We start from the raw sequence: 13,026 nt of genomic DNA on the forward strand, positions 1-13,026 counted from the left end.
TCTCTCTCTCTCTCTCTCTCTCTCTCTTCCAAACTCTTTACCAACTTTTTTTTAGGAGACACTGAATGAAGGAAGGAAAAACGAAGGAAATAAAGAAAAACAAGTGACAAAAATAACTCAATGACATTCCTTCATTTCTTCAACTTTCACTTCATGCCTCTGTGTGTGTGTGTGTGTGTGTGTGTGTGTGTGTGAAAGAGAGAGAGAATTAGTATCCTTGTGCGTGTTATGATGGTATTAGTAGGCAGCTTTTTACCCTCCCGGAAGAGAGCTGAGAGCTCATATAGTCCGATCTATGGGCAAGGCTGTTACCTTCACACTAGCACACACCCATCCCCTTGCTCAAGGGGGACAGTACCCACCCGCTTCGTCAGTGGAACTTTACGCAACCTGAGCGGGGCGCGAACCCCCGTCTGCCGGATGGCAGGCGAGAGCGTTACCACTGTACCAGCGTGTGTGTGTGTGTGTGTGTGTGTGTGTGTGTGTGTGTGTGTGTGTGTGTTTCAAAGGGATGTCTTGGTCTCAAACGTCAAACCAATTATAAACACACGCAAAATTTGAGAGCCTGTGTTTTTGTGTGTATATTAATCACGTCAATTATCACAAGGGTATATCAGTGTCCCGTGGCTGCGTGTGGACCATCTTGCATTCCCTTAGGACTGTTGGGAATCTTTTTTCACTAATTCGCTTCAAACGTTCACAGTGGTTCCTCAGGCGAATACCTCCATGTCCCTTTCTCCTTTTTTTTGGGTGGGTGGGGGTAATCATCATCATCATCATCATCATCTGGACCTCCTTTCCCACCCAAGGGCAGGGTGAGGAGTAGCAATGTCCAGACAGCCCAAAATTGCCCAATCCAATGGGCCACGCTTCCATTCACTCATCATTCGAGCCCCCGGAATCCTGGCTGTATCGGATACGCCAAAAACATTCACCACGTTCTTTAGCTTCACATAATCGTATCCGACAGAGTCAATCCAGACGCTGCCACGTTAAAATAATAATAATAATAATAATAAATCACAAAAGAAAACCCTCTCAGGCCACCTAGAACACCTCCCTTAATGCATACCTCCTCCCACAGACGCCCAAGACCAGCACTGCTTCTAGGTTCAACTTTTTCTCCCGGAAGAAGACCTCAGGACCTTCAGCAGCAGCACAAACCTCAGCTGCCTTGGCGTTCCTTAGAGAGCAGAAGAGAGTCAGCGCAGAGAGGGTACGTAGCGACACTCTCGGGTTCTTGGATTTAATGACGAAACTGGATGGAGGTTATGTATTCACCCGTGTGTCAGTCTGTGTGCACGGTATCTCAAAAAGTAGATAAGGGATTGCGATGAAATTTGGTGGATAGGTGGGCAGTGGGTCAAGGAAGAGCTGATTAGATTTTGAGGTGGATCCGGATACAGATGCGAGATTAATAAAAAAAAATTGTGGGTATTGACAGGTGTATGCACTCCCTGGCACTATGTAACAGGGCTGACTCAGACCGTAGAATTAATTGCCTCCTCCAACGAAGTAAGACAGAGGTTAATTTATAAGCAATTAATTATATTGGCCTTGGCAGAGGTATGTATTTTATTTTTCTAGGAATATTTATGTATTTATTTGTTTATCTATGGTTTTATCTATTTATTTATTATTCTTTTCGCAGGAGCAACAAGAGGCAGAGGAAGAAGCGGAGGAGATGGCCTCCAGTTCGCAGGAGCCGGTGACGCTAAGCACTCTCAAGCAGGACTCCCTCATGATACCCGTCGCCCGGATGCACCAGTTCTTCCCGGCAGGTCACCCGGTGCGTCAAACCCTCCCACCTACCGCCTTTGGGGTAATAGGTCACACGACGAGTCACATTCCGCCCGGATCTGACCCTCCTCCTGCCTGGGACTTCCTTTCCGTACTCCTTTCACCTTAACCCGGCACTGTTACATTCATCCCGGTATGCACTTCTTCGTGACTAGCATTTATATTCTACCCCAGTCTGCACTTCTTCGTGACTAGCATTTATATTCTACCCCGGTCTGCACTTCTTCGTGACTAGCATTTATATTCTATCCCGGTCTGCACTTCTTCGTGATTAGCATTTATATTCTACCCTGGTATGCACTTCTTCGTGACTAGCATTTATATTCTACCTCAGCAGTTCTTCGTGACTAGCATTTATATTCTACTCCGGTCTGCACTTCTTCGTGACTAGCATTTATATTTAACCCCGGTCTACTCTATCTACTGTCACAACTACCCCGACATGCACTTCTTCGTGACTAGCATATTCTACCCTGGTCTACTCAGTCGTGTTCCTATACTTCTTTCACCTTAACTTGGCCCAGATTCTCGTCCTTTTGCAGCTTGTGACGAGAAAAGACACTACATCCTTTCCACTGCACTTCTTCGTGACTGGCATCCTCCTCCAGCATTAATCCACCGTTACGCCAGTGATAATGCTACGGCTCCACATCCTTTCCATTGCACTTCTTCGTGACTAGCATCATATCCTTGCGTTAACAGAAGTACGGCTCTACATAATATCCTTCCCACAGCACTTCTTAGTGACTAGCATCGTATCCAAGCATTAACAGAAGTACGGCTCTACAGTATATTATTTCCACAGCACTTCTTCGTGACTAGCATCATATCCAAGCGTTAACAGAAGTACGGCTCTACAGTATATCATTTCCACAGCACTTCGTGACTAGCATCATATCTAACGTTAATCTACACTTACATCTCAGGATTCAAGACGGAGAGATGGCAATTTTAGGCCAAGTTTGAGTGAACAGAGTATCCCTCCCCCCCCCTGCACGGCCTCACCCTCTCTCACCTCCAGTATAAAGAGAGAGAGAGAGAGAGAATTGGTATCCCTGTGTGTGTGTGTGTGTGACAGAGAAAGAGAGAGAGAGAGAATTAGTATCCTTGCGCATGTGTGTGTGTGTGTATGTGTGTGTGAGAGAGAGAGAGAGAGAGAGACAGCATGGTGTGTTAGTAACTTCAGGAGGCAGCCCAAACCGTCTTCCTTCCCCACACCCGCAGACTGAGCCAGGACACTCGCATGGTTGGTTTCTCCGGCACTATCTATCTCCAAGCATGGGTCGTCTTGTTTATCTATTTGCAGAGAGAGAGAGAGAAACCCTACCTGCATGGTTCGTTGGCCTAGCACTATCTATCCGAAGCATGGATAATAACTATTTCCAAATATGAGAGAGAGAGAGAGAGAGAGAGAGAGAGAGAGAGAGAGAGAGAGAGAGACTGACTTATGGGGGATCTATAGCTATGAAAAAGGTGAACACCTTGAGATCGATGACGTGTTTTTTTTTTTTTATGCGAGGAAGAAGGAACCAAAGGCCATGAGCCCGCAGTAACAGGTCCCTCCAAGAAAAAAACAAAACACAACAGAGAGCCAAATTCAAGATCCGATCATTTTGAGATGCCTGGACACACTGCGTTTGAAAGACTGGAGATCATAGGCAGCAGGAAATACAGACACAGGGAGACAGTTCCAGACTTGACCTGTTGCATAAATGAAAGACTGGGAGTAACGGTTAACTTTTGCATTAGAGAGTTGGACAGAAAAGGGATGAGAGCTTGCGTCAGACGGGTGCTACGCGCCCGTCGTAGAGGTGAAGGAATGCAAGCAGACAGTTCAGAGGAACAGTAACCATGAAGTAGCGATAGAAAAGAGATAAAGAGGCAGCAGTGCGGCGAAGAGACAGAGGTTGAAGGGAGCCAGTAAGAGGAGGGTTAATGAGACGAAAGGCCTTTGACTCCACCTTGTTGAGAAGAGATGTATGTGGAGAGATTCCCCACACGTGAGAGCTGTATTCTACACAGGGGCGAATAAAACCCCTGTATAAAGTCAACAACTGTGAGGGAAAAAAAAAAAAAAAAAAAGTACGGAGTCGGCTTAGCACACCTAATCTCTTGGATGCAGATTTTCCCGAGAATGAAACCCCAAGTATGGTAAAAGATGATGCAGGATCGAGCTGGATATTGTTAAAAACTAGAGGTTACCAGTACTTCTGTGGAATATTTTGTCGGGTTGATGGATGTAAGAACGGTGTTTCTGATGCATTAAAAACAAGATTACTTTTACCCCAGTCAGAGATACGAGCCAAGTCAGACATTGGGTGTGCTGTTGAAGTAACTGCTAAGATGGACGCTGCGGGAAGGGAATGGAGAGGTGAAGGGTGGAGTTATCAGCGTAAGAGTGGCAAATTGAACCGTACCCGCGGCACAAAAGACAGGAGAGTACAGGATAAGGGCAGCCCTGTGTTCTGAAATCGTGGAAACAGTTGGAAAAAAGAGACCTGAACGGGAAAAAAAGATGAGGATGATGAGGAGGAGGAGCAGGAGGAATGATGGTGGTGGTGGTGGTGAGGATAGTGGTCGTGCTGGTGGCCATGATGATGATGAGGAGGAGGAAGAACAGGAGCAGGAGAAATGATGATGGTGGTGGGGTGATGGTGGTGATAGTGGTATTGATGGTGGTCGTGATGATGAGGAAGAAGAATAGGAGCAGGAGAAATGATGGTGGTAGTGGGGTGATGGTAATGGGGTTGGTGGTGGTGGTGATGATGATGGTGGTGGTGATGATGATGATGAACAAGAAGAGCAGGAATGATGATAATGATGACCATGGTTGTGGCGGTGGTGATGATGATAATGATGACGGCTGTAGTAATGATGATGATGACGGTTGTAGTGATGATAATAATAATAATGATGATGGCTGTTTGTGATGATGATGCTACTGAACAAGGATTTACCAACAGATGTCTCTATTGCCTTTTCAGATACCCACGGGCAGTACCCAGACAGGCCGCATGAGGGTGCTGGAGGCGCCCGAGCAAAACATACAGGTATTGTACAAGGAGAAAGTTTTTTTTGGGGGAGGGGGGGGAGGGAGAAGCTAAAATAAGATATAAGACTGATGGGGTAAACTTTTTTTTGGGGGGAAGGGAAGGGAGAAGCTAAAATAGGGTATAAGACTGATGGAGTAACTTTTTTGGGGGGGGCGGAGGAGGAGGGAGAAATTAAAATAGGGTATAAGACTAAGTGCCAGCCTGTTAGTGCCAGGGTTCGAATGCTCACTGAACTCAGGTTCGCATCCACCCTTTCTTGGTTGGCAGGTAAAATGAGTGTAGGGTAACAGCAAGGGCAGGTAACGCTGGTGATCTGGATGGTGCAGTGGCCTTGTACCCCGGAATAGTGAGCAACCCGACACAAGCTCAAAGGCTTAAGTTACGGAGATGGGCACCGCAGCCTAGCAACTCATGGCGACTGCCCCCAGCTCTCCCTCTATTAATGTTTCATATATTTAAAGCTTTATGAGCTTAAAGAATGTAAGCTTCCAATATCTATGCTTCTCGGAGGTTCAGTGTGTATTAGAGTGCTTGCTTGTATCTGCCTTCATTCATACACCCGTCAGATACTTCATAACCAGGCTTTCTTAGTGTGTATATCGATAATTATACTGTACACAAAATTTCACTCGCACAACCACTACATATTCTTACACTGGATATGAGATCGCTTGTGTGTGTGTGTGTGTGTGTGTGTGTGTGTGTGTGTGTGTGTGTGTGTGTGTGTGTGTGTGAGAGAGAGAGAGAGAGAGAGAGTACACAAACATCAAAGCCAGGAAAGAAGAAAAAAAAGGTGATTGTAATGTAGTGGTGTTGTGGTATTATCTGTACTGACCTCCCCCCCCCCTCCCCCAGGTGGTATTTCACATGCTGGGTCCCGCTACACCAGTCACACCAGCCCTCTGCTCCCCCCTCACACACCTGTACTCCACACAGCGAGACACTCTGCTGAAGGTGAGTGCAGTGACTGGTGGTGTGATGGTGATAATGAAGATAATAATAAAAATGGTAATAATAATATAATCGTTTAGATTTCTCAACGAAAAAACAACAACAGCAACAAAATAACATATAGAAAGCACTCAGAGAGCACATACCTCCGCCAATGCCATTAGAAATTATCTGGATCCAGATCCGTGGAGACAGGATCCGGATCCGCCCCAAAATTTAATAAATTCTTTCTTGGTCCATGGCCCAGCTTTTCACAAAATTTCACTGAAATTCATTGAGAACTTCTGAAGATATTGTGCGCGATACTCTGGATCGTGATCCGGATCCGACCCTAAATTTAATATTTCTTCCTTGCCCATTGCCCATGGAGAGAGAGAGAGAGATGGACTCAACAGTTTTTAGCGTGTTCCACCATCCCCCTCCTGTTGTCAGTAGACATTAACCTAACCTTTCAGGCCTTCATAGGTGCTATACTCTTTTCACTCGAACTTGGCCTAAAATTGCCATCTCTCCATACTGAATGCAATGGCTTAACACTCGAATATGATGCTAGTCATGAAGAAGTGCTAAGAAGCCGTCTCCCCATCTTGACTGAAATGGATTAACACTAGAATATGATACTAGTCACGAAGCAGTGCTATGGAAAGAATGCACAGCCATAGTATTGTCTTTTTAAAAAAGCTAGTCACGAAGAAGTACTGTGGAAAGAATGCACAGCCATAGTATTGTCTTTAAAACTGCTAGTCACGAAGAACTGCTATGGAAAGAATACACAGCAGTAATATAGTCCTTTTGAAAATGCTTGTCACGAAGAAGTGCTGTGGAAAGTATGCATGGCCGTAGTATTGTCTTTTTCTCCCACTGAGCTACGTGAAATAAGCTGAAAAAGGACGAAAACCTGGGCCAAGTTAAGGTGGACAGGGTGTAGTTAGTGATCTTCGTGTGGTCGATAGGTACTGATCAGCTGAGAGGTTGTGTTTTAAGGGAAAATTGTGACTTGGGAAAAAAAAAAAAAAATACTGCCTCGTGTAATGTACATGAAAAAATATAAAGTACTTCTTGCTTTCGTTATTATTATTATTATTATTATTATTAGGATTAGTATGATGATGATTGTTATTATTATTATTATTACTATTCCGCTCTGTCTTCTTTCCACTCCTCGTTTTCTTTTCGTCGCAGGCGTTCAAGAGTGCGGTATCAGGGGTGACTGCAGGAGGCGGCGTGGCACTGCAGGGGATGGTGCTGGTTAATTTGGAGCGAGGTGGAGAGATGGGTGCAGGTTAGTGTGTGTGTGTGTGTGTGTGTGTGTGTGTGTGTGTGTGTGTGTGTGTGTGTGTGTGTGTGTGTGTGTGAACGTTAATAATTCAAAAAGCTTTTATCCAATCTTCATAAGATTCAGTTGAGTGGTGGAAGGACAATTGAGGAGATGACCTATTTTTAAGAAGAATAAATCAAAGGTCAGGGTCACAGGGTTAGGACAAAGTGTGACATATTCAGCTTTACTGTAAGGACACTACTCAAATGCGATGGGTTACACTTAGCCTTCATCAGCCGTCTCAGTGGTGCGGGCAGGTGGAGTCACTGGACTCAGGTGTGCATCCACCCTTCGTGGGTTGGTAGGTAAAATGAGTACCTAGGGCAGGTAACTGTGGTAACCCAGAGAGGATGTAGCGGCCCTGTATCCCAGGATACTGGGTGGAAAACACGGCACAGTCTCAATGGCTTCAGTTACGGCGATGAGCACGCGGTTATGCACCTCATGGCATGTCTCCTCACCTTTACCTTCTGTAATATTTTGCAGTTGAGTTTCCGTTCATGGTGGTGTGGGTGGTGGAGGGCAAGAGTGTGGAGGCGCGTGGTGTGGTGGGCAAGCTGCGGCAACTGAGTCTGGAGGCGTTTGACCCCATCAAGACGGGCTTCACCTGCCAACACTACTTCGACACCTTTCAGGAGGTGGCCACGCTCGCACGACCACCGCTGGGTAAGGCACTACACGCACATCTTTCTTTACTATTACAATTAGTGAAATGGCGGGGGACAGGGCGACGTGGAGGCGATTTGTTTGTGGCCACCCCATATGAGATTAAGGCGTTTGGCAATAGGTAGATAGATAGACAGACTATTACTATTACACAGGCTTTTATTTTACTCTTAATCCCTGTACTCATGCTGCCAATTTGACCGTCATTTAATCAGTCATCATATTTCACCACCAATAACGACCCAGCAAACCGTAAATATCCACCCCTTCTGACCTCTCAAGTGGCAGCACGAAGACCCGGATTACACAGCTGCTATGGTCACGCTACTGATATATTCCTGATCTATTTGAATGCTGTTAAGGGTATACGTTCTGCTGCTAAAGGTGTGTATTTATCTAGGTAGTATTTGAGGTAACGTAATTAGATGCAGTGTGGAAGGTAAGTGGTGTGTGTGTGTGTGTGTGTGTGTGTGTGTGTGTGTGTGTGTGTGTGTGTGAACGGTAATGTTGGTAGCACTGGAGTAGGCTACATAATGTTGGTAGCACTGAAGTATGTAATGTTAGTAGCACTGAGTATGTAATGGTGGTAGCAGTGGTTACCCTACCAAATAAGTTTCTGTCTGGTGTGGACGCACTCTAATATTACTTGCACCGGACACACAATTCTGATTATAACAGTGTCGCCATGTTACCCTACCAAATAAGTTTCTGTCTGGTCTGGACGCACTCTAATATTACTTGCACCGGACACACAATTCTGATTATAACAGTGTCGCCATGTTACCCTACCAAATAAGTTTCTGTCTGGTCTGGACGCACACTAATATTACCAGCTTTCTGGTCTGGACGCACAATAATATTACCTGCACCTGATTCACAACTCGGATGACAACACTGTCGCCCGCACTCATGTTACCGAACAAAAAATGTTTCTGTTTGGTGTGGACGCGACCTAATATTACACGTTAACTGGAGTTATGTATGTACCGGCGTCTGTCTGTTTGTGTTTATGTCAAGAAACTGTTAGCGGTATGGGAACTCAATGACATCTGTTGGATCAAGTGGGTCGAGGAAGAGTTAACTAGATTTTGATGTGGATCTGGGTTCGGAGGGAGGAGTAAATCATAAATAGACAGATAGATAGATATATACGTGGATGGACAGCTAGCTAGATAGATAGGTATGGATAGATAGATAGATTATACGGCGGAATGCAACAGGATATTCTCCATTCTTTAAACCTGATCTAACGCACATGATTTGATTATTTTGAACAGAATTTGAGTAGGTTTGGGGGGAAATTATTTAGCCTCCCTCCCAGTCACATCGGTCTCATCCTCCCTTATTATTATTATTATTATTATTATTATTATTATTATTACTACTACTACTACTACTAACTACTACTACTACTACTATTACTTCTTCATCTACTACTCCTTCTCCTTCTTTTCTTTCTTCTTCTTCTGCATCTTCTCTTCTCTTCCTTCCTCCTCCTCCACTTCACCTCCGTCTTCATCATCATCATCATCATCTTTTTCTTCTTCACCTTTCACCTCCTCCTCCCTTTTCTCCTCCTCCTCCTCCCTCTTCTTTTTTCTCCCCCTTCTTCTCTTCCTACTCTTCCTCCTCCTCCTCCTTTTTCTCCCCTTCTTCTCTTCCTACTCTTCCTCTTCCTCCTCCTTTTTCTCCCCTTCTTCATTTCCTCCTCCTCCTCTTCCTCCTCCTCCTCCTCCACACACGCGTCTCACTCTCCTTCTTCTCTCCCACAGAAAAAATCTCTCGCAAGGCCACCACCTCGGCAACGGGCTACATAATCACAGTGTTCAGAGTTTTTGAAGGTGACGACAGTGTTAAGTTTGAGAGGAACTGGCTGGGATGGTCAGGTGGGTGGATAGATAGATGGATAGATAGAAACATAGATGGATGGACAGATAGATGGTTGGATGGATGGATGGTTGGATGGGTAGATGGATGGATGGATGGTTGGATGGGCAGATGGATGGATAGATGGATGGATGAATGGATGGATGGCTGGATGGGTAGATGGATGGATAGATGGATGGATGGTTGGTTGGATGGATGGGTGGATAGATAGATAGACAGATGGATAGATATAGGTAGACAGACAGACATATACAGACAGATAGATTAATATGGATAGATAGATGGGCAGATAGAAGATACAGACAGATAGATAGATTGTTGAATGGATGGATGGACAGATAAATAGATATGGATGGATGATGATGATGATGATGATGATACACAGATAGATAGATAGATAGAGAGAGAGAGAGAGAGAGAGAGGACAGTGTAAAGTTTGAGAGGATGTGGCTTGGATGATCAGGTGTGTGTGTGTGTGTGTGTGTGTGTGTGTAGTAGTAGTAGTAGTAGTAGTAGTAGTAGTAGTAGTAGTAGTAGTAGTAGTAGCAGCAGTAGTAGTGGTATTAAAAGTAGTAGTAGTATAAGAGTTACTGGAAGCTATATCTAATCCCTCTAATCTCTAATGCCATTCCTAACATAAATACGGTTAGGAACATTGATATCTAACACTAACACATTTATTATCGGGGCACCTCACACGTCCCCCCCCCATCACCATTACACCTCCCAAACACCAATACCTAAGCGATTTAGTTTGCTTATTACACCTTGTCCTCTTCTGTGTAAATCATTCTATTCTCACCATACTCTGCATGAATAACGTACAATACGATACAAGTCAGCTGTATCCAAAAATAAATCGCTAAGGAAGAGGTGTTAGGGAGCTTCCATACCCAACGAAAAAACGAGACTAGTAAAGTGTTTATGGTGCTTGTAGATATAAAGTTACTGACTGGGCGGATTTGGCACGTTACACACTACGCGTAACTCTACATCAGCACTTCCTTACTTTCTTTTTTCTTTCTTTCTTTCTTAAAATCTGACGAATGAGGTAGAACTGCACTGATGACTATTCCACAAGCCCTAAACGTTATTTTTACGTTACCAAGTGTTACATTGTGAGGTTCCTCGGCGTTACTCTTCCTCCGTTACCATCTGTCATCTCCACACGACTAGCTACGTCTGTGCCTCTGATATTCCACAACAAACGTTACCTTATGTTACCGAGTGTTACGGTACATTATTACTGCTCTGTTACGTTACTCTGTGTTGTTACGTTACTTTGAGTTGTCCTATCGTTACTTTATGTTACGGGTATATCGCTAGTGTTATATTCCAATCTCCAGTGTTATACTCCCGTTATATTACAACTACTACTATCTCTTTATAATACTACTGCTACTATCTCTTTATATTACTACTGCTACTATCCTCCCCACCTCAGAACCCACAACCCTGCAAAAAAGCCTAATTAATAAGGTAGGTCTGCCCGCCTCAATATTACAGGTTTATCACTAGTGTTACATTCCCGTTATATTACAACTACTACTATCTCTTATATATTACAACTACTACTATCTCTTCTATATTACAACTACTACTATCTCTTCTACACTACTACTACTACTACCACTATCTCTCCTCCCCACCCCACCTGACGAGTGAGGTAGGTCTGCGCGTCTGATATTTCACCAGGAACGTTACTTTGCTACTGAGTGTTACGGAACATTAATACTACTCTGTGACGTCACTCTCATGTTACCACCACTACCACTGTCTTTCCTCCCCACCCCAGGAGCCAGAACCCTGTACAAGAGCCTGACGAGTGAGGTAGGTCTGCGCCGCCTCACCCTACACAAGTCCCTGCCTCAGAGCGGTCACCTGCACTACGTCCTCCTGTGTGACTGCTCCCACTTCCTCACCTCCATCGACCATGCGGTCCGCGCCATACCAGCACTGCGGATGCGGCTCTGCGGGGACATGGGGTTATACAGACCCATCGCTACGTACTGACCTAGAGCCCTTTTTATTTTCATCTACATTTGGCGTAACGTTGAAAGAAACTGAAGAAGAAAGTGAAAGAAATTGAAGAAGACTGGAAGGAAGTGAAAAATAATGCAAGGAGAAAAAAAAAAAAAAAAAAAAAAAAAAGACCTACTGCTACTCTCATCTGTACTTTGTTTACTTTAACTGGGCGAGAAAATATATATAAAAAAAGGGACTACAAGAATGAAAAATATTGCAGGAAACGAAAAAAACGACTGCATGAAAATGGAAATAAGAAAACTGGAAGAAAATTTATAGACAGCAAGAAATGAAAAAAAAAAACTGCAAGGAAATGAAGACAAACGAGTATATGGTGCTAGTCACGAAGAAGTGCTGTGGAAATGATGCGGAGACCAAAACTGCCCTGTCTCTGTCTTGAATGCTGAGGCGTATCAAAAGATTAACACTAAAATATAGTGCTAGTCACGAAGAAGTGCTGTGGAAAGGATGCAAATGGACGAAAATCTGGGCCAAGTTAGCGTGAATCAAATATAGAAATGTGGCTGGTGATGTGGTGGCCCCGGTCGTGAGAACCATCATCATCATCACCATTATCACTATCATCACCATCATCATCATCATCATCATCACCATTATCATTATCATCATCATTATCATCATTATCATCACCACCACCACCACCATTATCATCATCACAATCATTACCACCACCACCATTATCCTCATTACCATCACCACCACCACCATTACCACCACAACCACCACCACCACTACTACCACCACCTCCACTACCACCACCACCACCATCATCATTACTACCACCACCACCACCACCACCACCACCACCATTTTTCCCACTACAGCTGGCGTGAAGCAAGATCCAAAAACAAGGAAATACAAAATACAGAAATGTGAGACCAGACAACAGCATAGCCAGTCAAATGGGCCACACACTCATCCACACGCCGTCCAAGCCCAAGGAATCCTGGCTCTACCTCACAACAAAGAGTGGCAGTTGGTTTTTACGGCTTTATTTATTATTTATGTATTTATTTATCTGGTCCCATCAGGAGAGTAGGGGCCCGGGGCTAGGCTACTCAGTTTATATATAGGGTGGGGCGGAAATAGTGCTCCACTAAAATGAAATACTTAATGTGTTGCACGGTGGCTCAGTCTGCTGATGTGGGCGTGGATGTGGCGGCCAGAAATGAATAAAGGCTACGAGGTTTAGAAGGGTTAAGGAAGCTCCCTAACACCTCTTCCTTAGCGATTTATTTTTTGGATAGGGCAGGTTAATAAATGTTTGTATGTTATTTATGCTAAGTGTGGTGGTATTTCAGTGAT

At 44.3% G+C, this 13,026-nt stretch overlaps 1 protein-coding gene across 1 annotated transcript in view; it reads left to right on the top strand.

The window, feature by feature from the left end:
* Positions 1-12,392, top strand: part of LOC145395205 (uncharacterized) — a 36,187-nt gene extending 23,795 nt beyond the window's left edge. Inside the window, exons 8-15 of the mRNA XM_080268894.1 lie at positions 1,085-1,216; positions 1,652-1,789; positions 4,785-4,850; positions 5,709-5,807; positions 6,987-7,086; positions 7,609-7,788; positions 9,561-9,674; positions 11,471-12,392. Of these exons, the coding sequence (XP_080125020.1) occupies positions 1,085-1,216; positions 1,652-1,789; positions 4,785-4,850; positions 5,709-5,807; positions 6,987-7,086; positions 7,609-7,788; positions 9,561-9,674; positions 11,471-11,688 (1,047 nt within the window). The 3' untranslated portion in view covers positions 11,689-12,392. The remainder of the gene's footprint in view (positions 1-1,084; positions 1,217-1,651; positions 1,790-4,784; positions 4,851-5,708; positions 5,808-6,986; positions 7,087-7,608; positions 7,789-9,560; positions 9,675-11,470) is intronic.
* Positions 12,393-13,026: the final 634 nt, after the last annotated feature.

Source organism: Coenobita brevimanus, chromosome 30 (assembly GCF_032717465.1).
Source record: "Coenobita brevimanus isolate Jiangsu-jjx chromosome 30, ASM3271746v2, whole genome shotgun sequence".
Classification (NCBI taxonomy): Eukaryota; Metazoa; Arthropoda; class Malacostraca; order Decapoda; family Coenobitidae; genus Coenobita; species Coenobita brevimanus.